Source organism: Meleagris gallopavo, chromosome 11, assembly GCF_905368555.1.
Source record: "Meleagris gallopavo chromosome 11, MGAL_WU_HG_1.1, whole genome shotgun sequence".
Lineage (NCBI taxonomy): Eukaryota > Metazoa > Chordata > Aves > Galliformes > Phasianidae > Meleagris > Meleagris gallopavo.
This window is the reverse complement of record NC_139414.1, coordinates 14295982-14319224: the sequence shown is the minus strand read 5'-3', so window position 1 is coordinate 14319224 and position 23243 is coordinate 14295982. Positions and strand designations below refer to the sequence as shown.

Sequence of the window (23243 nt, the reverse complement as noted above, 5' to 3'; positions counted from 1 at the left end):
ATTGAGGCACACGAGCCCTGTGGGTTTGCAGGGCTTTGGATTTTGTGTGCACAGGGACTGCTCCCCACTGCAAAGCAGAGACGTGAAGTGGGGGTGTGCAGCTCTGCCATGGGTCCCCACCTCTTGCTCCCTCCAGGCCTATCTCCTGGGGATGTCTCCTCTCGCCCTGCCTGCTGCCTTCCAGGGGCAATCAGGGAGCTGCACGCCACCCTTATCTGTGGCCACCCATGGGCAGGGCTCCAAGGGCACTATCAGTGGAGTGGCTCAGGCCGGGGGGCCCCCACCCCTCTGCACTGAGGCCGGGGATGGGAGCACCCTGACTATTGCACATTGATGCTGTGACCGTTGCACGGTGATGCTTTAGGGCTCAGGACCTCTTGCATCCTTCAACCCCACTGCAGCACGCACTCACCACTACAAAGCCACCTTTGCAGGTGTTCAGGTGTTGCACTGCAAGGCAGACGGTGCAGCGTTTCTGTGCTGCAGGATCCAGCCCCTGTCCTGCTCCAGCCTTCCTCTCCTGGTGGTTTCCTCCCGGCACCCTGGGAAAGCTTTTCCTGTCGCTTTCTCAGTGCTGCAGTCGCTGTACTTTGTTTATCTTGAGCTTTGTCCACCCTCGTGCTTCCAGTGCTTCGTGGGGTGCTGCTGGGACAGTGGCGGGGCTGAGTGGGGACACTGCCCTGAACCCAAAGCCATGGGGTGGGGGCAGTGGTGCTGTGCAGGTGTCACCATCCCCGGCCACATGGACTCAGCAGCACAGTGCAGCTCACAATCCCAGACAGAAAAGTGCATGGAGGGAAGTGTTTATTGCCTGTTTGTCCAAATGGACCACAGCATGAACACTGGGGTGAATTAGCTGCCTTCCCTTGTGTGCCAGCTGCCCTCGGTGTCGGTGATGATTTCACTCCTTGGTGTCCTGGTTACCTGGCATGGCACTGGGCTCTGGGAGGGAGAGAAAAGTATGGAGAGGAAGGTCCTGGGAGCCAGGGCTTGCTCCAACCGCAACCCAGGGAGCCAGAGGTGGGTGGAAAACCACCCCAGGCAAATATTTCCATTTCCAGAGCTTTTCCAAGTATTGGGGAACGCTGACCCAACAGCTGCGTGGGCAACATTGGCATGGCAAGAGGGCTCTGGTGAGCTTGTTTGGGCAGGTTTTCAAGGGCCAAATGGTTTTGTTTAAGGAAAAATGCTGACCCACCAGACAACCCTGCCAGCGCTGCTGGTGGCCCTTCAGAGCCACTGCACCCATGGGACTGAGATTTCCTGACCTTTCAGATACTGGGGACCAGTGGGTGAATAGCTGTGTCTGGGAGCTCCCTTTTCCTTCTGTGCAGAAGGGTTTTTAGGCAGGCAGGGGGATCCTGCCTGCACCAAGGGATGGATGCTCACCTGCCTTCAGCTCCTGCTCATCCTCCTGGCCTTCACCTGTGGCATCAGCCTGTGAAGTGAGGGGTGGCTGTAGGGAGAAGGAGTGAGTGACCCTGGAGCCGTCGTGCAGGGATGGGGGCAGAAACAAGAGGAGAAGCCCCCAGGTGCCCCATCCCATTCATCCCATTGCATTGAGCTCTCTACAACCATCTCCATGGCTGGGCCAGATGTCAACATGGCATTGCAGGCACGCTGTGTCCTGCTGGCACAGCTGGTGCTGGCTGCGGGACATAACTGCCCTACCTGCTGGCTCTCCTGCTCCTGGGACATTGCTGCATCCAGCTGCGGTGATGTCCACACTGCCAGCACCGAGCAGTTCTTGGATGGCGGTGAGCTCAAGGAGGAGTTGGTAGCGATGGTCTCAGCACTGCTGGTGTTGATCAGAAGCAGCCAAGCACAGCGGGACAGGGACAATTCCCACAATGCCTGGCAGCTTGGGGCATCACACTGGGCACCACACTCACCTCGATTTCCAGAGGGCACAGCATAGGCAGGTGTAAGCCTGGGGGTGCAGAGTGGCACGGTGTGACCCTCGGGATGGGGATAGCTGGGGACTCAGTGCAGGCGGTGTCACTGAGAGGGGATGGAGAGGGGTGATATGGGTGGTGTGGGTACCTCCTTGCGCTCAAGTGCCTGCACAGTGGGATTGAGCTGTGTGGAGCATCGATGCGTCATGGTGCCATCTACTGCTCTGGTGCCCTGTAGCCGTACCCGCTGCCTCGGTGTGCGCTGCACTCGGGTGCCCCAGAGGGCCCAGAGCACGATGGGGTTCAGGTAGAGGATGGTGAAGAGAGTGACCGTGATTCTACAGAGTGAGTCAGGGACAAACAGCCACGAGCACATCGTGCACCGGGGATATGCACAGCAAAGGGAACGGGCTCCAGCACGCACAGCCCACACGGCACCGCAGGGTGCACGACACGTGTGCATGTCAGGGCAGGACTCTGCCTCCTGGCACCAAGGATACACGTCGATCTTCTGCAGGGTGATGGGCTGCAGGGGGCAGAGCAGTGGGAGGAGGATGCAGGACAGCTGCACTGCCATGGATTGGGATGTGGCGACCGTCAACAGGAGGTGGATACAGCGGTAATAGGAGATGGTGGGACGATGCCGTGGGCAATGCTGGGACCTGATGTACTGCCTCGGTGCCTGGCAACGCTGGCAGAAGGGCTGTGACAGAGGGGTGCTGGCAGCGGGGGCACCCCACTGGGACCAGGGGCACCAGGGTCTCACTGCCCCCTCTGTACAGCACTGCACGCTTGGGTATGCATATAAAGGGTGTAGGGTATAGGGAGAGGGTTGTGGGATACGGTCAGTGCGGCTGCAATGTACTGAGGTGTGCAGCACTTTGTTCCTTACCTTCTTGCAGCTATCACAGCAAAGGCAGAGGATTTGATGCCAGCAAGAATGGTGGCAGCGCTGCCGCCTCACTATGCTGCTCCGCTCCAGCACATCCCTCTGGGTCCTTCCTGCAGGTGACACAACAGGGACCCCACTCCTTCCAGACCTGAGGCCCTTCCCTGCTGCCCCGTCTCCCTGTATCCGTGTGTCCCACCTGTCCGGAGGAACTCCAGGCTGGAGAAGCTGAATGCCAGCAGGCTGGTGGCAGCCTGGATGAGGAGGATGGTGGTGAAGAAGGGGCCCAGTGGCAAGCTGTGCAGGGCCAGCCAGCTGTACCTGTGGGATGGAGCGGGGCACAGAGCTGCAGTCAGGGAGCAGGGTGAGCACAGAGCTGATGCTCGACTCCAGCATCCCTGAGATGCTGATGTGAAAGGGTGGCTCTGCCATCCCATGGGTGCTAGAGTGGAGTGGCTTACGGATATGAGACCAGCAGGTGCAGGACCAGGAGGATGCTGAAAGGAAAGGAATCAAAGAGCTCCATGGCAAGCAGGGCAGGTGCAGGGCCTCACAGGCTGGACTGGATCCCCTTCCCTGGCAGCTGTGGCACAACAATCTGTGTTCCGCTCCTATGGCAACTACTGTATCCCTGTTACACCCCATGGCAACTGCAGCTTCCTGTTCCAAGTGCTCGGGAGTCTTTTGGGGTGTGAGTGCCACTCTGAACTTTGCAGGAGCCCACTGCATACCAGAGCTTGTTTTCCTTGGGTGCTGGGAGGGCACCAGGAGTGTGAGCATGCCCACCTCCCAGGAGGATGCTACAGTCCATTCAGGGCAGGGACACACTGAACCCCGATTCCCAGCTCAGAGTGCCCCCTCTCCTGGCCAGAGCTTTGTCTCTGGGGCTGGTGCTGAGCAATACCAGCCTTGCCCTCTAGCATCGTGGTGCTCAGTTAACTGCTGGGAGCTGAGTCCTTGCAAACTTCTCACCTGCTGCCACATGCCTGCAGAGCCACATGAGTGCCAGGAAGGACAGACAGACACTCAGCCATCTGCCAGGCTTCCCACAGCCTAGCGGGCAGAGTAGCACCAGGGTGGCAGGCAGTGTGATACCAAATCTTGCCCACTCCTTCTGTACCCCAACATGGAGGACACACAGGGACCAGGGCACCCAGGCACCATGGGGTGCCCACCCAAACCCATCTGTGGGGTGCCCAGAGAGTGGGCAGGCAGAGCCCTGCATACCAAGCTCTGGGGACACGCAGCACGATGGCACATGTCACAGATACTCCTCCCAGGTCGATAACCGTGTGGCCAAGGCACTTTGCGGGGCTGGGCCAGCACCAGGCCTCACCAATGAGCGCCCAGAGCTGGTTAAACTTGAATAAGACACGAAAGCCTCCCTGCGGTCCCTGCCCTCGGGACTCTGACCCCGCATGGGGACAGCACAAGGAAACCAAGGCAGTGCCGAGCAGCCCCGCAGCTGCTGGGACAGAGCTGGACAGAATGGACCCCACCATGGAGCTGGCAGATGACCCCAGGTGCGTGGCCGGGACCCCCATGCTGCTGGGTCACTTTGCGGCGGGAGTTTGGGTTATGTAGAGGAAGAGGTGATACGAGGGGCTGGGCGTCTCCACGTCCCTGCTTGCTCTCAGCAGCACTCCCCTTCTCTGCAGGTTCCCTCGGCCGCTGGTGGAGATGCTGATGCGGAACTTCAGCGTGCCGGCCGCATGCTTCTCCCTGCCACCCACCTCCCAGCAGCTGCTGCAGCGTAAGTGTGGGGAGCGGGCAGCATGGGGGGACTCCTCTCTTGTCTCCTGTGGGAGCAGGTTGGGGATGAGGGGTGGATGGAGAAGGCAGGAGGCCGCTGCTTGGGTCTCATTCCTCCCACCCCAGGCGGGGGGGAACGGGACAGGACTCAACAGAATCAAGTTCTTTCCCCTCTCTGGCAGAACTGGACATGGTCCAACTCTCCATCACGGGCCTGGCCACCATCCTGACGCTGGTATCAGTTGTCATCTACGTGGAAGAAGCCCTCTATATCTACCGCAAGACCAGCTGCCCCATCAAGATGAAGACCCTCTGCTGGAGCAGCTCAGCCCCCACGGTGAGCTGAGCCCGGGGGCGGCACCGGGAGTCCGAACCTCCATGGGGATGGGGGACAGCACTGTGCACAGCACGTGTCTCCTCCAGGTCGTGATCGTGTTCAGCTGCTTCGGGCTGTGGATCCCACGCTCCATGATGGTGGTGGAGATGGCCACCACGCTGTGAGTATGGCCTGAGCTGGGACAGCAGGGTCTGGCTGCTTCTGCCACCTTCCTCCTCTTCCTCCTTCCCAGGTACTTTGCCACCTGTTTCTATGTCATGATGATGGTTATGGTGGAGGGCTTTGGGGGGAAGGAGGCCGTGCTCAGCACGCTGAAGGACGTGCCCATGGTGGTGAGCACCGGGCCCTGCTGCTGCTGCTGCCCCTGCCTGCCCCGCATCACCATGAGCAGGTGAGGAAGGAGTAGGGAAGGGCTGCTGGGGTGAAACGAGTCCCAGGCAGGGAGATGCAACCAACTTCTCCCTGCACTAGGAGAAAGCTTCGGCTGCTGATGCTGGGGACCTTCCAGTATGTCCTCCTGAAAACAGCTGCTGTCTTCTTGGGACTGGTTCTGTACACTGATGGGAACTACAACCCTGCTGATGTGAGTGCCACGGTGGAGGACAGGCAGGGGCATGTGTGACAGGGCAGCCCTGCCAGCTGCTGTTTCTCCCCACAGATCTCGGCGGAGAGCGTAGCACTCTGGATCAACACTGTCATCGGAGCCTCCACCCTCTTTGGGCTGTGGGCACTGGGTATCCTCTTCCGACAGGCACGACTGCATCTAAAGGAGCAGAACATGCAGGCCAAGTTCACCTGCTTCCAGGTAAGCCAGCAGCTTTCTGAGCACCTGAAGCACAAGGAGAGCTCTTCTTGGCCAGAGCAAGGCAGTGGGACAAAGGCAAGAGTCAGGCCTGGTTGCTGAGAGCAGTGGCTGCTTGTGGGTCCCTGTGATGGGTGGTGCTGTTGGTTTCAGGTTCTCCTTGTGCTGACAGCACTGCAGCCTGCCATCTTCAGCATCCTGGCCAACAACGGTAACATCGCCTGCTCGCCGCCCTTCTCCTCCAAGGCCAGGTCACAGCGTGAGTTGGGAGCTCGGGGCACTGGCTCCTGGCTAAGCATCTCCAGCACACAGCAGGGAGCGGACATGGTTGGTGAAAGCACCATCAAATAATCTCTGTTTCCTGCTTTCAGAGATGAATATGCAGCTGTTAATCCCGCAGACCTTCATCCTGGTGGTGGTGGCACGGATGTATTACCGCAAGCAGGATGACAAGCCGGGCTACCAGCCTGTCAGCATCACAGCCAGCAGCAGCAATACCAAGGTGTGAGCAGAGGAGGGTGCAAGGGCAGAGCAAATCCAGTGTGCTGCCAGCCCAGCACAACTCTTGAAGGAGCAAAGGCAGCAGAGGGGGAAAGGACATTTTGGGATCTGGAAGCAGCCCTCCAGCCTGGGGGGGTTCCTGGCTGGCACTCAATAAAGATCACTTTGTACACGTGTTGTGGTGGTGGCTGGGATTGGATCTCCTCCTGTCCTCGATGGGCAGGACACGATTTCAGGTGGTGAGGTAGAAGATCCCCAAAGCCTCTTCTCCCTCAAACCATGGCTAAAATGGCAGATGAGGAGAACACATCTGTGCTAGAACAGCAGAAGGGACGTGGCACACAGTGAGTAAAATGATTTTGCATTTATTTGGCTAATCGTAAATGCAAAAAAAAAAAAAAAAAAAAAACACAACAACCAAAACCAAAAAAACAAAAAACCAACAACTCCAGCACAAGTAAGACACAGAGTTGTGCACATAGGGCCATACAGACAAACCAGTACAGTGGACACTGAGTGGGAAGAGCCAGCCTGAGGCAGGTAGGGCTGGAAGGGAGAGCACGACCAATGATGGTTAGAGATAGGCAGAACATGGGTGCTAAGAGCAGAGCTTGCTGCTGGGCACCACCAAAACTTCTCACCCCCCATCACACAGCCTCTGCTCAGCACAACATACGCGAAGGGAGGAGCAGGAAAGGCAGAGCTCCCAGTTTGTACTTATTCAGCTCATTCATTTCAGTGAAGAGCTCTGCCCCACCAGGGGCAGTGGGAAGTGACTCAAACTTTTTGCGGGCAGCTGAGCTCAAAGTGAAACTGCTCAGCCAGCAGATACTTCAGTGATCAGTGCTAAGATTGTACAACTCGACACACTCCTAGCAACAGACCACGACCACCACCAACACAGCCTTGTAGGCACCAACACAGGTGGTAAGGCCCAGAAAGCTCAGGAGTTTTGGCACACGCAGCACACGGTCAAGGAGCAGAGTATGGGACTGGGTCACCTTGTTGAACAGCTCCTTACCTGCAACAGGCAGGAAACCCAACTCTTACGGCTGGGAGCCCTTGCGAGCTCATCTTGGAGGGCACAAGGGGAAGATGCAAGGTCTCTGTTCTCTCTTGTGCCAGCCTATTTGCAGCTCCAGCACCCACCTCAGGTTACGAGAGCTGGATCCCAATGATCCCAGTACAGTCCCTCTCAGGCAGGACTGTCTCACAGAAGTCGATGCCTCTGGCTTTAGCAGCATTAAATTCCACATAGGACTGCACGTTCTTCAATGCATGCGAGTGAAGTTCTATTTTGCCAGTCTGCCTCCTTAATTCATGCTCAGTTCTCTTCCAGATGCTTCTTTTGAAGAGGGTGGGATGGCTGAGGGGTATATGCAGGACAGCCCCAAAGCAGCAGCACCACATATCTGAGAGACAAGATGTTCCTGGAGAACTCTGCTCATGTCTTTTGCCCAAAGACCAAGCTCTGCCATATTTAAAAGACAGCACTGGGGGTGGAGCCAGCAATTCAAGAGGAAACAAAACTAAAAAGCCAATAAATAAAAGAATACTAGTGTAGAATTCAAGTGGCTATTTTAATTTAAGTGCAAGGAGGAAGCAGGGTTTATTGGTTATGAGAAACAGTTCTGTTATTCCAAGCTATGTGTAAAATCATGTCTGTCTTACCAAGCACCCCAGGTTGTGCAGACACCAAGGAATATGCAGGGTCTCCACGAGACAAGCCACCATCCAAAACACCACTGTTATCCCAAAGTACAGAACACTGCTGCATAACTCGTGTTTAGAACAGTAGTGAGGTTCTGACACAGCATGGCCTGGCTGGGGAAAGCAAGGTAACATCCAGAGTGAGGGAAGGGCAAACTGGGGAAAGGTGGGGAGGAAAGAACACAGGTGATATAAATGAAGTGCTTTATCACTCATAAACCAGGTGAGTAAAAGCTGGCTTGTACTGTTACTCGCTCTGTATAGCTCAAAATCTACAGCAGCCAGCCATGCTCCCAGAGCTGTGCACATCCCTGCTGGAGGACCGAGTGGCAGATCAGGAATCCCCCAAATACTCTCACACAGGCTCTAGCCTCAACATAAGTACAGAGCAAAGACATTTCTTTCCTACAAGTTTCCATCCAGCCCTCTGGGCAGTGACATGAGATCAGCAAGGTAAAAGCTGATGAGCAGCAGCTCGCTCCTTCCCTGGAGCATCCCTGGCAGCACTGCTCAGCCCAGAGCTTGTGGCAGCATTTGGATTCATCTCCTTGCAACTGCTGCTCCCTAAATCCCATGTCCTTGGAAGAGCTCCCTGCAGTATTGCTTCCAGCACTGCAGGAGCCCAACGGCTTCACCCAGAGACTTTGGATGTCACAGGCAAACCTGAATGGATAAGCAAGTGGGAGGCAGCAGCCCACTCCCCCCAGCACTGGCTGCCAGGACAGAGTGCAGGAGGGGCTCAGTGCATGGGCACACAGCACGTAGAGCTGGAGGCCATGCAGCTCAATGCTCACTACACAAACAACAGCAGGCAGGACTAGGGCCACGATTTCAAATGAGCAGATTACACGTTTAAAATCTGAAAAAGCTGCAGCGCTGAGGCTCTCCGGCCTGCCTCCAGAAGCAGACTAAATGGGCACAAATTTGTGCAAGGCGGGGAACTGTCACATAGGACTATGGCCCTCTGCTGGGGTAAAATGTGCTCTTCATCTGTCCAGCTGCACACACCCACGTGGACAGCGAGTTGGCTGTACAAGATCATGGTGGGTCCTTACAGCAGCAACTTCACAGCACCAGTGTTAAGGACTGCTCCAGTCCCTAGAGCCAGCAATTGAAACACAAACACGCACAGAGCACAGCGTTGAAGGGCTGTTTGGACAGACAGTAAAACTCATGACACAGCAGAGATGAGACAAGGAGCTTCCCAAAGGAGTACACACATTCATTTCCTACCTGGGCTCTCTCACACCATAGGAAATGCACAGACAGCAAGTGCCCTTGCAAAGACTCACTCTCTTCTCTCCAACAGCAACTGAAGGCTCAATGTTTAAATCAAAAGATTTAGCAGTCCCTTAAGACTGGCTGGAAAGGCCTTTCCTCTGCAGACCTTTGTGCAGTTTTGGAGCTGCAAATACTGCACGCTTACAGGGTGTGCAGCTGTGGAGCTACAACTTCTTCCAGGGCGTAGCTCATGCACTCTGAGCCAGCTGCCCCATCCCAGCACATCTTTGCTATGACATGCTGGCAAGCTCAACTAAGAGGTGTGAGAGCACTACAGAGTCTGCCAGATGGGTTTCTATCAGCTCCAGTGCAGCAGAGAGGTCCCTATTTCCTAGCAGTCTCTATGCAATGCTGCTTCCTGTGTGCTGTTGAGGTGCTGCTGGTTGAGGAACTGAGGGGTTTTTCATTTGGCAGTGGCATAGATAATGCCTGGGGGTGGGAGGTATAAGACTGAAGAACTGGAGGAAAAGAGGGACAGATTGGTCTTACCACTCTCCATCTCACCTGGAGAATTTAAGAGGGGAAAAGAAACCAAAAAGAAGAGCCACGCTTCGGTGCTATTCTTTGTGTTTTAAAAGACTAGCTTCTTAAAATATAAAAACCATCTTTCCCCTGGAAAACACCAGAACGTAAACAATAAAAAGGGAATTTGGGGAGAAGGGAAAGGAGGTTTGAATGTGCTTCCAGGCAGCAGTCCTTGCTAAGAGCAGTGGGTGCCTTCAAGGTCCTACGCTCACCATCAGCCCTGTTCCTATGGCTCTCTTGTTCATTTAGAGCTCCCCCCCCAGTGGGTCTGGACTTAGGATTCAGCGATTAGCAGTTCGCAGCAAATCCTGGCTGGCAGTTTAATCCTCTTCATCTTCACTGATGTCATAGGTAACTGCAGACTCATTCCTGGAGCGGTTGGCTGGCGAGGAAGGAGGAGTCTTGGTTGAAAAGGGCCAGCGGAAGGAGGGAGATGGGGAGCGGTCATGCGTGGGGCTACTGCTGGGACTCTGCTTCGGGCTGATGGCCTGCAGCATCCGGCCCTTGCCCTCCTTCAGCATGTGTTTCTGGTGATGGAAGCAGAAAGGTAGTTAGCATGGCTCAAACAGAGACGGAAATGGATAGTACTAACAGCTTGTGCAGCATATGGTGCTGCTGAGTCTCTTCAGTGCTTCATGCAATATAAGAACAGAAGGAACCCAAGCTTAGTTCTAGCCTAAGGATACTGCATCCAGTTTCACCGTTTCCAAGCATCTCCAGAATGAAGCGTGAGTGACATTCAGCCAGCGCCACAGCAGAGCCTGGCAAAAACCCATCACTTCAGACCCATCTCATCCCAGTGACAAAGTGACTGTCGATCTCTTGGATGCTCTCTGGCCTGCAGGATGCAAGCCAAGGTTCACAAGCCAGCTTTTGGGAAATAGAGATTTTTCACATGGCTACAGTCATAACTGGCTTTATTCAGCTGGCAGTGGTGAGGGATCTCAGGACACAATGCTGCCAAAGCCTAGGACAGCTTGTCTGGAGAGTGGCAACACAGCCAGCACTGCAACAAACCAGAGGTTTTGTTCTGCAGAGGGTGGGCTCCAGCGGCCCCATACTGACTGCCCAGCACTCCCAAAGCTCCTTCCTCCTTTTCACAGAGCAGCTCCTTACCAATGCGCCTTCTGGGCCAAACATCTCCAGGAAATTGCCAATGAACTCTCGAGACTTCTCCTCCCACTTCTGAATGAGATCAATACTCTTCTCCTCCACTTTCTGGACAAATTCTTTTGACTTCTCCTCTACGTCCTTCACCCTCTTTTTCACCTTATCCACACGCTCCTGCAGGTGATATTTCTTCTCCTGTTGAGTAAGCAGTGGGTCAGAATACAGCTCACCAGATCTGAGTGGTGACCACCTCTGTTCTGCTGTTACACTGAACTGCCGCTTAAGACTCAGCATCTCCATGAGTTTTGACACTTCTTCGCTTCAGTGATGCTTCTTTCCTAGACTAAATGGCAGACACGCAGTGGGGCTGCGAGATGGTTTGTGGCAGTCACTGGCACAGTCCACAAAGCGTGACTAAACCCAGAGATAAGGATTATTTAAGCACAGTGCAAGGAAGAAGCAAATATTTATAAAATATACTGATTAGATTTGAGTGACCTGCTGGAGGTCTTCTTGTGTATCATGACATGCCAATACTTTTTACTGGGTGTTCTTAAACAAAGGCAGAATTACATGCCAAACTAAGGCCAAGCAGCCATTACCTCTCTTGTTTTGACTTAATTGCATTCAAAAAAGCATAGTGTCAGAGCGATAAGAAAAATGTTTACTACTTTATTTCCAACATCAGAAAAGCCTCCTGTGGTGTATTTTGCCTCTGTGCTATGAGCCACTCAGTACAGGAACAGAGCGTGTCCTTCCTTCCTAACGAAGCACTGTTACCCCTGCAGCTCCAGGGGGCATCCACAACTTTTCTGAACAAGAAATTATGGTGAAACACACTTCTACTCACGTTTATGAAGCTGACGTTGAGCTCTTTGGCTGTGTAGCCCCGCTGCAGGTTCCGCCTGGCATAAACATCGTAGTCCCGCACGATCCGGGTGATGATATCTGATGTTGAGATCCCCTCAGTCCTCTGTGTTGGTGCAAACATGCCTGGAAGTGGAAAACAGGACTCAGGACAACTACGGCAACACACACACTGCCACCTCTATTAGTAAACCTCCTCCTCTGCCACGAGCACACATTCTACCTGGCCTCACACCACCACGTCTTCGCCCTTGTACAATACCACACTCCTTTCTAGACCATGAGGAAGAACTAAGACTCCAGCATGTAAAAAATTATTTCTTACTGAAATACAAATACATCTTTTAATTTAAAAGCTCCAGTTCTTCACCTCAGCAGATTTGAAAACTACTGAGTACAATCAACTGCTTTTGGAAGTGTCTGGTGATAAGGACAGAATAAGGAGTACTGCAAATTCATAGGTAGAATTGTAAGCTCTGATGGCTCAGTTTGATAGCTTAAAGTCAGCTGCACCCCCACTGAGTTTTACAGAACTCAGCTAGAGGTCCACTCTGTGAACTTTGTAAGGTTCTCCAGTGGTAAGAATCTGTAAGCCAAGTCATTTTCTTTTTCCAAAAGGAGACTGTTAATCACAATAACAAGACTGTACATAAGAATTAATCTGGGATGTGAAACAGTCTTGGCCTCGTGAACTAATACCCAAAACCAACATTTTTCTTTCTGCCCTCAGAGCCTCCTAGACAGACTCTGTTCCCAGAGGCCACAGTCACATCCCCAGTGTAACCCTGCCAGGTAAGGAGAAACTCCAACAGATCTCCTACAGGAACCCCACTACAAAAAATCCCGACTCAGACTCACCTGCTTCTTTGATATGCTTATAAACATCATCACTGCCAGCAGAAGAATAGGGGATGTCATCGTGTGCAACAAAGTCGATCTGAAAATGAAAAAAGCAATATAAGAGTCAGCATTTTACTTTGAGCATGGAAGCTTCTGCTTTCTGTTGAAGGATGGTAACTTTTTGCTCAATACCTCCACTCAGGGGCACGACAGAGAACAGCAAGACAGTTTTCTCTCAAAAATCCAAGGCAGAGTAGTGCCATATTATCACTAGCAATTGCCTACCAAAACCATTAGCATATAACAAAGAGGAAGGGCTGTGACTAAAGACACAGCTGCTTTAAGATCCATAAATAGCTTTTTAATTTCCACAAGGGAAACTGAGCATACTCCCCAGACTCCTCCTCACTTCCCAAAGCAGTTCAACAGATGTCAGAGATTCCTTTCACTTTATCTTAACCACTGATAGACAATACAGCTTTCCTGGTTTCCTGCTGCAGGGAAGCTGATGTAGATCTAACGTGGTCCTGCTGAGAGCATGAGGACCAGACAACCTGCAGAAATCATTCCCATCCTATGTTATGCTCTCCCTGTTGCCTGTTTCACCAGCATCAACTTGTCCTGGAACATGAAACCCTTCTGCCTCTCAGACTCCTTTACTGTGTCACTATCTGCCAGCTCAGCACATGCTCCCACACAAGATGCCCCACATAGCTCCCATAACCCAACTCATTCTATATTTAAGGATCTTCAGGACAAACGGGTTGCTCAGGCAGAGGTCACCTCCACGGACGAATTCTTGCTGTAAATAGCACCTGATGAAAATTCAAAGCAGGTTAGATGCCATATATTACCCTATGCTCTGCCAGGAATTCAGGGGTGAGTGTCCACGGTGCATTTCTCACCACTTCATCTACATAGCGGCAGTGCTGCACGGCGTCATACCGCTCGTTTTCATTCATCACCGTGAAGCCCTTGAAGTTATGGGTTAGTTCATCACTGCAGACTGAAGAAAGAGGCACAGAGAAAAGTGAGGCTGAGCTACTTACCCCAGTACTTCACAGCAAAAGGGTCCCACATACACCTCTGCTAAGTCAGGCAATACCAGATGACGTTAGAGGGTGGCAATTCAAATCTAACTCTTCTAGCCATGGACTAGGAATAGGCAGTGGTGACAGAACACTAAACCCTTGGGCAATATTGGGCAGGCTGAACAGAGGGAACTGGCCATTTCTTTGGGGGTTTCTGCACAGGCTGGGGACCTACACCCCAAACTCTCAAGGTCTAGAGGCTCCAACACTAACCAACAAGACCAGCCAAATCAGAAGACAACTCTCCTATATGAGATGGCACTACCTGGCAGAAACCTCCTTATTAACCTATCGATGGCCCAGGTCTGGAAACTGGAGCCCATGGAAAAACAACAACAACAAAAAAAATCCCTATGCTTCTGATTTCATGAACAGCATACTACAAACAGGCACATGGGAAATGAATAAAAGAGAGTTCACAGAAAATTAAGTTCATTTAATTAAGTTCTATGGAAAAGTAAATGAACAACTCTTCATCATCTGCACGTAAGGCATTGAAAAGGAAGTAGCTTTATGAGATTATCAGACTCAAAAGTAAACAAGGCATTACCAGTCTCAGGGTATGGGATGTATTTATATTCCAGACAAACAGATGATAAAAGTGGGTGAGACTGCTCCCAGCTTGGAGCTAACATTCACTCAGGCTTGAGTCTCTTGTCTCTGTCAGTTCCTGGTGCGAGGGGAGCAGTTTGTTGTCCTCCCCCTTTACCAGTCACCCAGAGGCAGAGAGCATGATTACAAGCCTTGCTGCACTAACATGTTAATAGTGTTCCCTGAAGTTATTTTCCTGTATGATGTACTACATTTATGGATTCAGATTGTCCTTCTGCCTGCAAGATTTCTAAGCTCAGAGCATTTTGAAAGTTTCATTAACTGTAACAGCTCGCCTCTCCTTTCCCTTCCCAGACACCACTTGTGGACACATAAAACATTCAGAAATACCACTGCAAAAAGCTCTCAGCAGCAAATGAATCTGCGACAGGGAAACAAATCACATGAAGACATTATGGATGGTCTATCATAAGATCAGAATTTCATTTTGCTTCAAGAAGTTGATGACAGTTGAGAAAACTAGTTACAAGTCTCCCAGCTCCTGCTACCTTAACATCATTATGCAGTCTGACCAGAGGTCACATCCTGACAGACAACGTGCACAGTCTGACGTGTCTGTAGTAGCACACGTCAGAAAGGTGGGTGAAGGTACAGAGGCACTGCAATGGCAGCAGCCAGAAGAAAGAGTTTCTTCCTTCCTGTCCTGTTCTTAAAGGCTGATACACCTGGCTACATCTCCTCAGGCAGTCAGGAGTCCATCACAAACTAAAGGAGCCAGATTAGAATAGGCTGATGAGAAACCTTTTCCTTTTGGTACAGGATTCCTTTCTGTAGGCATATCTGGCTGTCAGCATAGTGCAGTAAGACTTCAACAACAGGGACGGATTTAAGACAACTGGCTGCAATGACAGGCACTAAGGCCATAAAGACAAAAACCCCATTGTGCTGTCTGTACGCACAACAACAGAGGTTAACAGCGTTCCTACAAAGTCAACAAGATCACTCCTTACCTCCCACAATGAGGTATGTGTTTGGGAAGAGGTTCTTCGCTTGCATCAAGGCCCGGGCATGTCCAGAGTGAAACAAGTCAAATATTCCATCAGCATAAACTCTGACAGGGCGATCCACTGTGCCAAAGAAACAGACAGACAGACATTGATGAGGGTGCCTTCCTGGAGAAGCAGCTGCCGCTCATGCCTGTGTGACCTTCTGAAACTCACAGACAGTTGCAGAAAACTGGCCAAAAAAAACCCCACAGAGCTGAAATACATCCACATGCAAAGACAGACTAAAAACCTACCACATACTCACTGAAACAAGATGGAGGGAGATCAAGGGAAAGCAAACCCTGAACATCTGCCTCCTATGGAAATCTAAATGTAACATTAACTTCTTGCACAGCAAGGAGCTACCAAAGGGCCAAAATGTTTTCCAGGCACCTTATTTCCCTTGCCAGTCAGGACAGCATCTGAAGACCTTCTCTACATCCTTCTCCCTGCAGCCCACTGCCACAGCTACAACATCTTGTTAAGGGACCAGATTGTTCTGATTCCCCACCAGCATTATCATCTCCCCCCCATCCCACAAAGTGCACGGCTGTATCTGAAAATACATTTGGACTACCCAAAGGAAAGCAGATACAACCCTGCTGAGCTGCTGGCACTATCAACTTAATCCATAGGTTAATAAGGAAGAAAAAAAGACCACTAGGCCACCTCTCCCAGAATAAACTGCACCTCTTCTCTGAGGTCAGCACAAAGGTACGTTGCTGGACAAAGGCATACGTTGGTTTTGTATGTCCATTTCAGAAGAGATGACTTTTAAAGTGCCTAACTTTAAGTAGCCTCAGGCCAAGTCGTACCAAAAAACGTTCAGGTCTGACAGTAAGCTTTAGCTGTCAGAGACACAAGGAACATCTAAAATATCAATATTCATTTCAAACAGCCTTATCAGTGAAGGTACAGCTCCTCACACAGAGGCTCCAATTTTGGTTGGACTGGCAGGCCCAATTACACACAGGATCAATTACCTAATCAACAAAGCACTAACAAAGCGTTCGGCTGCAATCACATCCCCCATCCCACATTCAACATTTATACATCCCCCTTAACGCCTGGTTCTTACTTACAAGGGGTCCCTCTCATCGCTTCTTCATATGTCACTCTGATGTACGGTTTGCTGTAATCGATTTCCACTTCATCTGAAAACGGAGCTGGCTCCCTCAGTCCCTACACAGCAGAGAAGGTCAGCGGTGAGAACGCAAAGGCGAACGCACAGCGTAGCAGAGCAGTGCCACTGCAGTGTCCTCGTCACTGAGTGACTCGCTGTGTCTCCGCACCACTTGAGCACATGCACTGAAAGCCTAATTAGTGCTAAATCTCCAAACAGCCCTGAGAGGTGATTAGCCTCAATTTGGGGGCAGGGGAAAAGGGAACTTCAACAAACCTCACCCTCACAGCTCTGCTCATCCAGACAAGCACTTTGCTGTGTTTGTGTGTTTGAGAGCCTGTGCTGTGATATACAAATGGTAACAGCTCCTCAATTTGAGTATATGAATAAGCAGAAGAGCAATACCAAGAGCAGAACAAATTCCTAAGGAATCTGTGTACCATTGCTCATTTCTGAGCCATAAGTAACAAGAGACTGACCTCGATCTGCGGCAGAATATATCTTAATGCTGCAGGAAAACCTCTCTAATCCATTAGCTTGACCTTAGCTGAAGTTTTGTTGCCAGAAACGATGCTCAGACATCTGATTTTCCTATAATGGAACAAATAACTCAACTTCCTTCTAGCATGAAGATGTGAGGCAGGAATGGGTTTCTCCTTCCTGAGCCAGAAGACTAGGAAACAAGCTTGCAGGTCAGTACAATGATACTTCAAGCGGCAAAAAGCTAATCAGCAATTTCCTCTCTGGCTTCCTATCCCATTGTGACATCCTGCCACAGTGCCCAGCACCACTGCAACCAGAGAGACCACTGCTGTGATTGTTAATGCTTACAGTTGTTACAGTGCTCCAAGTGAAGTACATGGGAAAGCAACTGCTGACCATTACATTCAAGCAAACTGATGCTGCTGAAATCTCCATTAACATCAGCATTTACTGAGGTCTCCACATTTCACACACCGCCTCCTCTGGTGGATCCTTACTGATAGGTAAGACCCGTGCCTCTCCTTTCCTCACTGCCATTGTATCTGGGGCTTGTGAATAAAACCAGACGCTGCACTTTGGTCATCAGTAGTGCAATATGAACCTAGGAATAAGAGGACAAAAAAAACCTACCAAAATTATCAGAGGATCACAGAGAAACACCCTGAGAAGCTCCTGCCAACCTTACCCTTCCTCCACAGCACCTACAAGGGTCAGGACACAACTTGATGTGCACAATGCAGCAGTCTAGACATTACTTGTTTTGCATGATTCATAGACAGATATTTTATTTCTAACACAGGACACCAAATTGAAGTGCAAACGATCCCATGGAATAATCCATACACTTCTCTTTCCCCACCAAAAGATGTGGGGTCTTTAAGAGGAACAGGATGCATTTTGGTGAGAGTCATGCCATAGCTCAAGCCTCCATTCCCAACACTTATCATCTGTCAGATGTTCTGGGGCAGGACTGAAGTGCTCACTGAATAGCAAAACATCATTATCAAAGAGGAGAGCTGTACGACATCACTGTATTTCACCAAGGACTATGACCCCAGAATGATGCGGCAGGATGGAAGCTGCTTCTCACTGAGACAGAGAAAGAACAACCAGAGCACACAATACAAAGGAGAGCTCTGGCAGAGGAGTAGAGAAGAGCTGTACAAAGCTCATCATCACAATATCACAAGGACAATATTAAGTCAGCTCTTCATACTGACATTAGCTGGGACAGACCCCTATGGAAGAGACTCTTGTTGCACTAGGAAAATAAAGAAAAGTTTTCTTTCCAGTTTAAGGTAGGCTGCCTCTGCAGGTATCAAACTCTAAGCCCACCCACAGGTCCCTTACTTGACACAGACTGCTTACTGCTAGACACAGGTGCTGTTTCTCTGCTTTTCTGGAGTATTTCTCCCTCCTGGGTCTGTGAGAAAAACCACCTACACCGAGTGAATGCTTCCACTTGTAGCATGTGGATACCTATCTGTGTGTCTGCTTGGGAACAGATTAAGTGAGTACAAACAAGCTGGACAGACCGCAAAAGCAGCTTAGCGACGCTTGCTTCAGATCTAATTTAAGCCCATGTTGTATGTCATTAGTACGAGCAAAGAAAGATTTCAAACTGGCTTTGCAAGGATACCTCCTGTCATTTGCTTCTTTCCTCCCCCTTGTTTTCTGAGTCCACAGAAACCCCATCACATTTATCTTCCTGTTGTTCTGACTCCAGCGCCCAACCTCCCCAGCACTTACAGCTCCCATCTCTGCTTACTTACGAATGAGCGCCGGGACATTTTTGCAGGGATGCCATCCAGCTCTGTCGCCCCGTTGGGGCCAGATCCATCTTTTCTTCTCTTTCGGGAATTCAGCCTGGAGGAGGTCGGTGGCTCCATCTTGCCAAGCACGTCCAGTAGAAGCTGCAACAGAGGCAGATTATAAAAAAAAAAAAAAAAAAAGATATTTTTCAGCTCTTCCAAAGCAAAAAAAAAAATCAGTCAACAGTAGGCAGAGCGTACAGAAGGTCAGTGCAAAGACACAGCCACCTAACAAGGGGCTTAGCCAGTTCTATTTGGCACCAGCTGCCAAGGCTTGACAAACAGTGCCTGGTGGGAATACTGAATCACTTAATGCAACTCGGAGCTTTTCTGCAGAGAGAAGCACACAGCAGTCAGCTGCCTCGAGAGAAACTCACACAAGAGTTGCAGTGCAAGTTATAAATCATTAGTACAGGCCAATTGTGCTATTTTAGCCTCTGAAAGGCAACCTAACGATTCAGGCATGTCCAAGGCACACTCAGTCCTCCCCCAGCTCTCATTTTGATGAAACTGGATGCAAAGAAAGAGGAGAGGAGAGAAGGGGTGCAACCTTTGGCCATACCTCAAACATAACTTGCTGTCTGCTCTGTGTCCATCTAAGACCGACTTGCAGCTCCCCTCCCACCAGCTCACCTCACCTCGTGTCCTCCTGCAGCGGTGACTCAGCTGGTGGCAAAGCAGCTGCCTGTCACATTAAGGCACACTTGCTCCTAGCACTCTGTGTACCAGGATGCAACCAGCAGCAGATATGATGAATGGAGAGAAAGACAGCCTGTTTGGGACGGAAAACGTAACAGCTATCTGCAAGTTAACTATCCTGGCTTTTGCACTGGGGTCATTGTACACTGCAGCCTTCCCAAAAGGGCCCTGGAGCATTAAGAAGAACAGCTGAAGCAAAGCATGACAGCAAACATTTCCTTTTCAGCTGCTCCTTTTCAGGAGTTAGACACAGCTGCTGCATTTGCAAAGTTTATTAGTAAAGTGCAGCAACTAAGTATTACCTCTTTTGCTCGCTCCAAGGGTGCAGCTCCCACTGCAACACACAGCACTTTGTACCTGCTTTCCCTGAGAGCAGCATGAATCCTCCACCCAGGAATGATGCCTATGTGCATGCCTTTACATCCTAATCATTAGGGCTGTGTGGAATTCAAAGCTCCTCCCCACCCACCTGGAACATGCCAGGTGGGGCACGAGAGGTAAGAGAACAGGCAGAGACCCCCTGAGTACTCTCTGTGCTGGTGCTTGGGTCTCTCCAAGTGCTCCTGCTTGGGATGAGCTGAGGCTGTCCTCAGTGCTGGCCACTGGGTGGAAACTCTGCCCTCCAGCAGCCAGCAAGCTGGGCCTGGTGAAAGAGAGCTGTTAAGAAACAGATTGAGTGACTGAACTTACTCAAGTACAGATGACTCGGAGTTAAGGAATGTCCCAAAGGAATTAAATGCTATTTAATAGCATGCAGGAACACAGCTTTTCCCACCGAGCATCACCAAGATGATACCTTGTGAACAGCGTTAGAGTCAAATGCAGCTGAACTGGTTTGGGGCTATGTGCCCCAAACTGCTACTAGACCTAACATAATGCACTAAATTAGGAAAAGAGAATCTTTAGGTGAGCGAGGAGCCAAAAAATACTGGGGAGAAGACAAAAGCGCCTGTACAGAGCAGCTGGAAAAGCTGTATCATCTTCCAAAGGGAACAGAGGAAGGGTGTGTGGCCATTTCACAGCTGCATGAACCATCCAGTGCTCACTCAATGTCTGTCAGTTGAGTTTACTGCATTTCCCCTATTCTAGTAATTAACCTTATTTCCTAACAACAGGTAAATACATGGAAATGAGCAAATGCAAACTCAGGCTCAAACAGTTTGCAGCCCTAAGCTCTAAGTCTTCAAACACTTAAGCAAACACTTAACTGGGGCAAGATTTGTGCCATAAAGCAGCTTCCACTGTACCTCTAGGAAAACACAAGGTGTGACGTAAGTATTCCTTGGGTTTTGCAAGTTGCCATCTTGCAAGCATACTCTGCATCGGATATTTACTTTATCATCACAGTCCTACCAGAAATTGCCCAGTTCACATAAACATTCATATGGCTTATGTTGGAAGGGATCTTAAAGCCTATCCATCCCCAGCCGTGGGCTGGCTGCCCCCCCACCAGCTCAGACCCCATCCAATCTGGCCATGGACACCTGCAGAGCTGGGGCACCCACAGCTCTCTGGCAATAATACCAGCACCTCACCACTCTCTCCTCTAATTCCATTCACTTTTCCACTTCTCATGGTGTACACAGTAAAAAAATCTTAAACGTGACTACCTGACACACTGCAGCTGAAGCCTTGCGGATGGTGCACAAGTGCTCTCTGTGCCAGTCCTACACCAAGACTTTGTGATGGAGCCTCTGTAGTGTCTGGAGCTTGGCTGGGCACTTCCTGAGTGACGCAGTTCTGTTAATTACTTAAACTACTGAAGAAATTAAGCAGTAATTTTACCACTCTTCAGAGCTCTAAAACCTCTACCCTGTGGCTAGCGTGTTTCCAGGAGCTCCTCCCAGCACCAAAGGCACCTTCATTAAAAGCTGGGAACAAACTGTTTTGAAAAACAAACTATACCTCAACATGATAAAGCTGCTTATCTTAGAGCTTTTTTTTTTTGATCCAAATGACTAAAATAGCCCCTAAACAACGACTTTCTAACAATGCGACCCAGCATCTGTAGCTGAGCTGAACACATGAGCACACATCTTTGCTTCTCCAAATATGTACAATACAGACTGTTCTAAAATTAATTACATTTGCAGCAGATGGGGAAGGGAAAGAGATAGCTCCGAAGGTTCCTTTTGGAAAATTGCAAGGTAAAAGAACTGGCATAGCCTAAAGAAAAAGCCCTGTTATAAAACATCAACATAGTCCTATAGGCCTGAGAGATCACCATCCTGCAAGCCTCAGCTGTGCTCAATGGGAGAAACTGCCATTAGGAGCAAAGTTAAGTAGCTCCCTGTTAGGGCAGACCCATAGGGCAAATCACAACCTCTGCACCACTTCGTAACACAACCAGTGCTACAGGACAAAGCAAAATAAAATCTGTACAAAATGAGAAGTGACTGCAACAGCTCAGCATCGGGTCCAAGCTGGCACAAGGCTGATGCTGGGACTGTGAGCCCCCCTGTGCTGCCACGTCCCCAGCTGCACTGCCACTGCCCGCCTTGGCGCTCCCCTATCGTCCCTCTGAACTCAGGGTCAGATGCAGCTGTCATGTGCTGCTCTGCCTACAAGATCACTCCACTTTGCAGAAGTGAGCTATTTCTCTTCTGCTGACTCATCCGCAGACAAATACTAGCAAACTTTGCACTCTGCCAGCTGTCTGCTGGGAAGAATTGCCCTGGCACTAAGTGAGAGCCTTGGGGAAAAGGAAGAAGTCCTGTCATTTCAGATAACTCCTGCCAGGCTGCAAAGTGCCTGAACTACCCTGTGTCCCTCAGTCACAAAGAGAACAGACTCTGTGTTCTGTTCCACAATACAGAACCTCTGGTTTACGATCCATCTCACCGCCATGCATCTCTGCAGAGATCTGCTGTAAGCAGAAAAGAAGAGGATAACACCACCAGACTCATCGTGGACACCCCCAGAAACTGATGAAAGCCTGTTTACAAGATGAGGGTTAACCCATACATAATTACTGGGAGAGATCAGGATCTCTCCCCAGCCTGTGTTTAACAGCCTTGCCCAACCTCCACGGCAGCCCTGCCCAACTCCCCACACCGAGGGCACAAAACCAGGGACACGTGTCATTGTCCCCAGCTCGGCTGCTCTGCCTGCAGGTGGAACCACTCAGTCTGTATAAAGCTTAGGGGCCTGGCACTTAAAAACACAGGCAGCTCCTCTGGTTAAGCCAACACAGCTATCTTGCAATACACTGACAGTCATCCCAGCAGGACCACAGACTGATACAACAGCACCCAGACTCGGAGTTCTGCTCCGCAGGTTGTCACACCTCCTTCCCCGGCAGGGCCCAGCCCTGCAGTCAGCAGAAGGATGCCGCCAGGACCTCCGGACGAGCTCACAGCCCTGTAGGTACGCCGTAAGCCCAGGGCCGGGCGGCTGGCACAGAACACGGGTGGTGCAGAGCAGCCGGGGGCACGAGGCCGTTCCGCCCCACTTCGCTTCTGACCCCGGCTTTGGCAGCACAGCCCGCAGGTGCGCTCACGCGTCACCCAAAGCGGATCCTCACCTACGAGTGAAGCTACGCGGCTCTTCTACAGCGCTTCAGAACGACCGCAGCCGGCTCCTTCCCAGCCCCCGCCCAAGGGACATCCCCCGACCCCAAGCCCTGCCCGTACCGCCCAGGCTCGCCCCCCCCCGCCCCCCCCAGCCCGGCCGCACGCACCTGGCCCGGCCCGCAGCCGCCGCAGCTCCCGCCGCCGCCCCGCCCCGCTCCCGCCAACGCCAACGGGGCGCCGGGCGGAGCCGCGCGAGGGACGGAGCAGAGCGCAGGAAGGGACCGGGGCGGCCCGGGAAACCGCGCCCGCGATCTCCGTTCCGGCCTGGAACGTCCTCAGCTCTGCGCTGACGGGAGGGATTGCTGTGGGGTTTGCATCCCGCTGGGCGGAACGCGGCCCGAGCTGCTGCCGCAGAGC

General features: G+C 51.2%; 3 protein-coding genes across 8 annotated transcripts; 1 reads left to right on the top strand and 2 right to left on the bottom strand.

Moving 5' to 3' along the window:
* Positions 1-787: 787 nt before the first annotated feature.
* Positions 788-4058, bottom strand: LOC104912662 (uncharacterized). The gene is made up of 9 exons (XM_019619052.2): positions 3246-4058; positions 2984-3105; positions 2788-2897; positions 2396-2598; positions 2044-2233; positions 1893-1930; positions 1672-1795; positions 1390-1456; positions 788-942 (listed from the first exon to the last, which is right to left on the bottom strand). The coding sequence occupies exons 1-9, from the start codon at positions 3308-3310 to the stop codon at positions 902-904; spliced, it is 960 nt and encodes a 319-aa protein (XP_019474597.2). The 5' UTR covers positions 3311-4058; the 3' UTR covers positions 788-901.
* A 93-nt stretch (positions 4059-4151) lies between these two features.
* On the top strand, positions 4152-6348 carry SLC51A (solute carrier family 51 member A). The gene is made up of 9 exons (XM_010716771.4): positions 4152-4307; positions 4443-4537; positions 4719-4873; positions 4960-5033; positions 5106-5264; positions 5345-5456; positions 5532-5678; positions 5829-5934; positions 6047-6348. The coding sequence occupies exons 1-9, from the start codon at positions 4273-4275 to the stop codon at positions 6181-6183; spliced, it is 1020 nt and encodes a 339-aa protein (XP_010715073.2). The 5' UTR covers positions 4152-4272; the 3' UTR covers positions 6184-6348.
* Positions 6349-7737: 1389 nt separating this feature from the next.
* PCYT1A (phosphate cytidylyltransferase 1A, choline) lies at positions 7738-23151 on the bottom strand. Of its 6 annotated transcripts, none has more exons than XM_085232673.1 (9): positions 22994-23151; positions 18577-18717; positions 16281-16380; positions 15163-15279; positions 13364-13515; positions 12528-12606; positions 11653-11795; positions 10809-10997; positions 7738-10219 (listed from the first exon to the last, which is right to left on the bottom strand). In XM_085232673.1, the coding sequence occupies exons 2-9, from the start codon at positions 18691-18693 to the stop codon at positions 10013-10015; spliced, it is 1104 nt and encodes a 367-aa protein (XP_085088799.1). In that variant the 5' UTR covers positions 18694-18717; positions 22994-23151; the 3' UTR covers positions 7738-10012. The 6 variants fall into 6 exon arrangements, with proteins under 6 accessions (XP_085088799.1, XP_010715070.2, XP_085088798.1 ...); XM_010716768.3 differs by lacking the exon at positions 22994-23151 and adding an exon at positions 22838-22940; XM_085232672.1 differs by lacking the exon at positions 22994-23151 and adding an exon at positions 19617-19750.
* Positions 23152-23243: the final 92 nt, after the last annotated feature.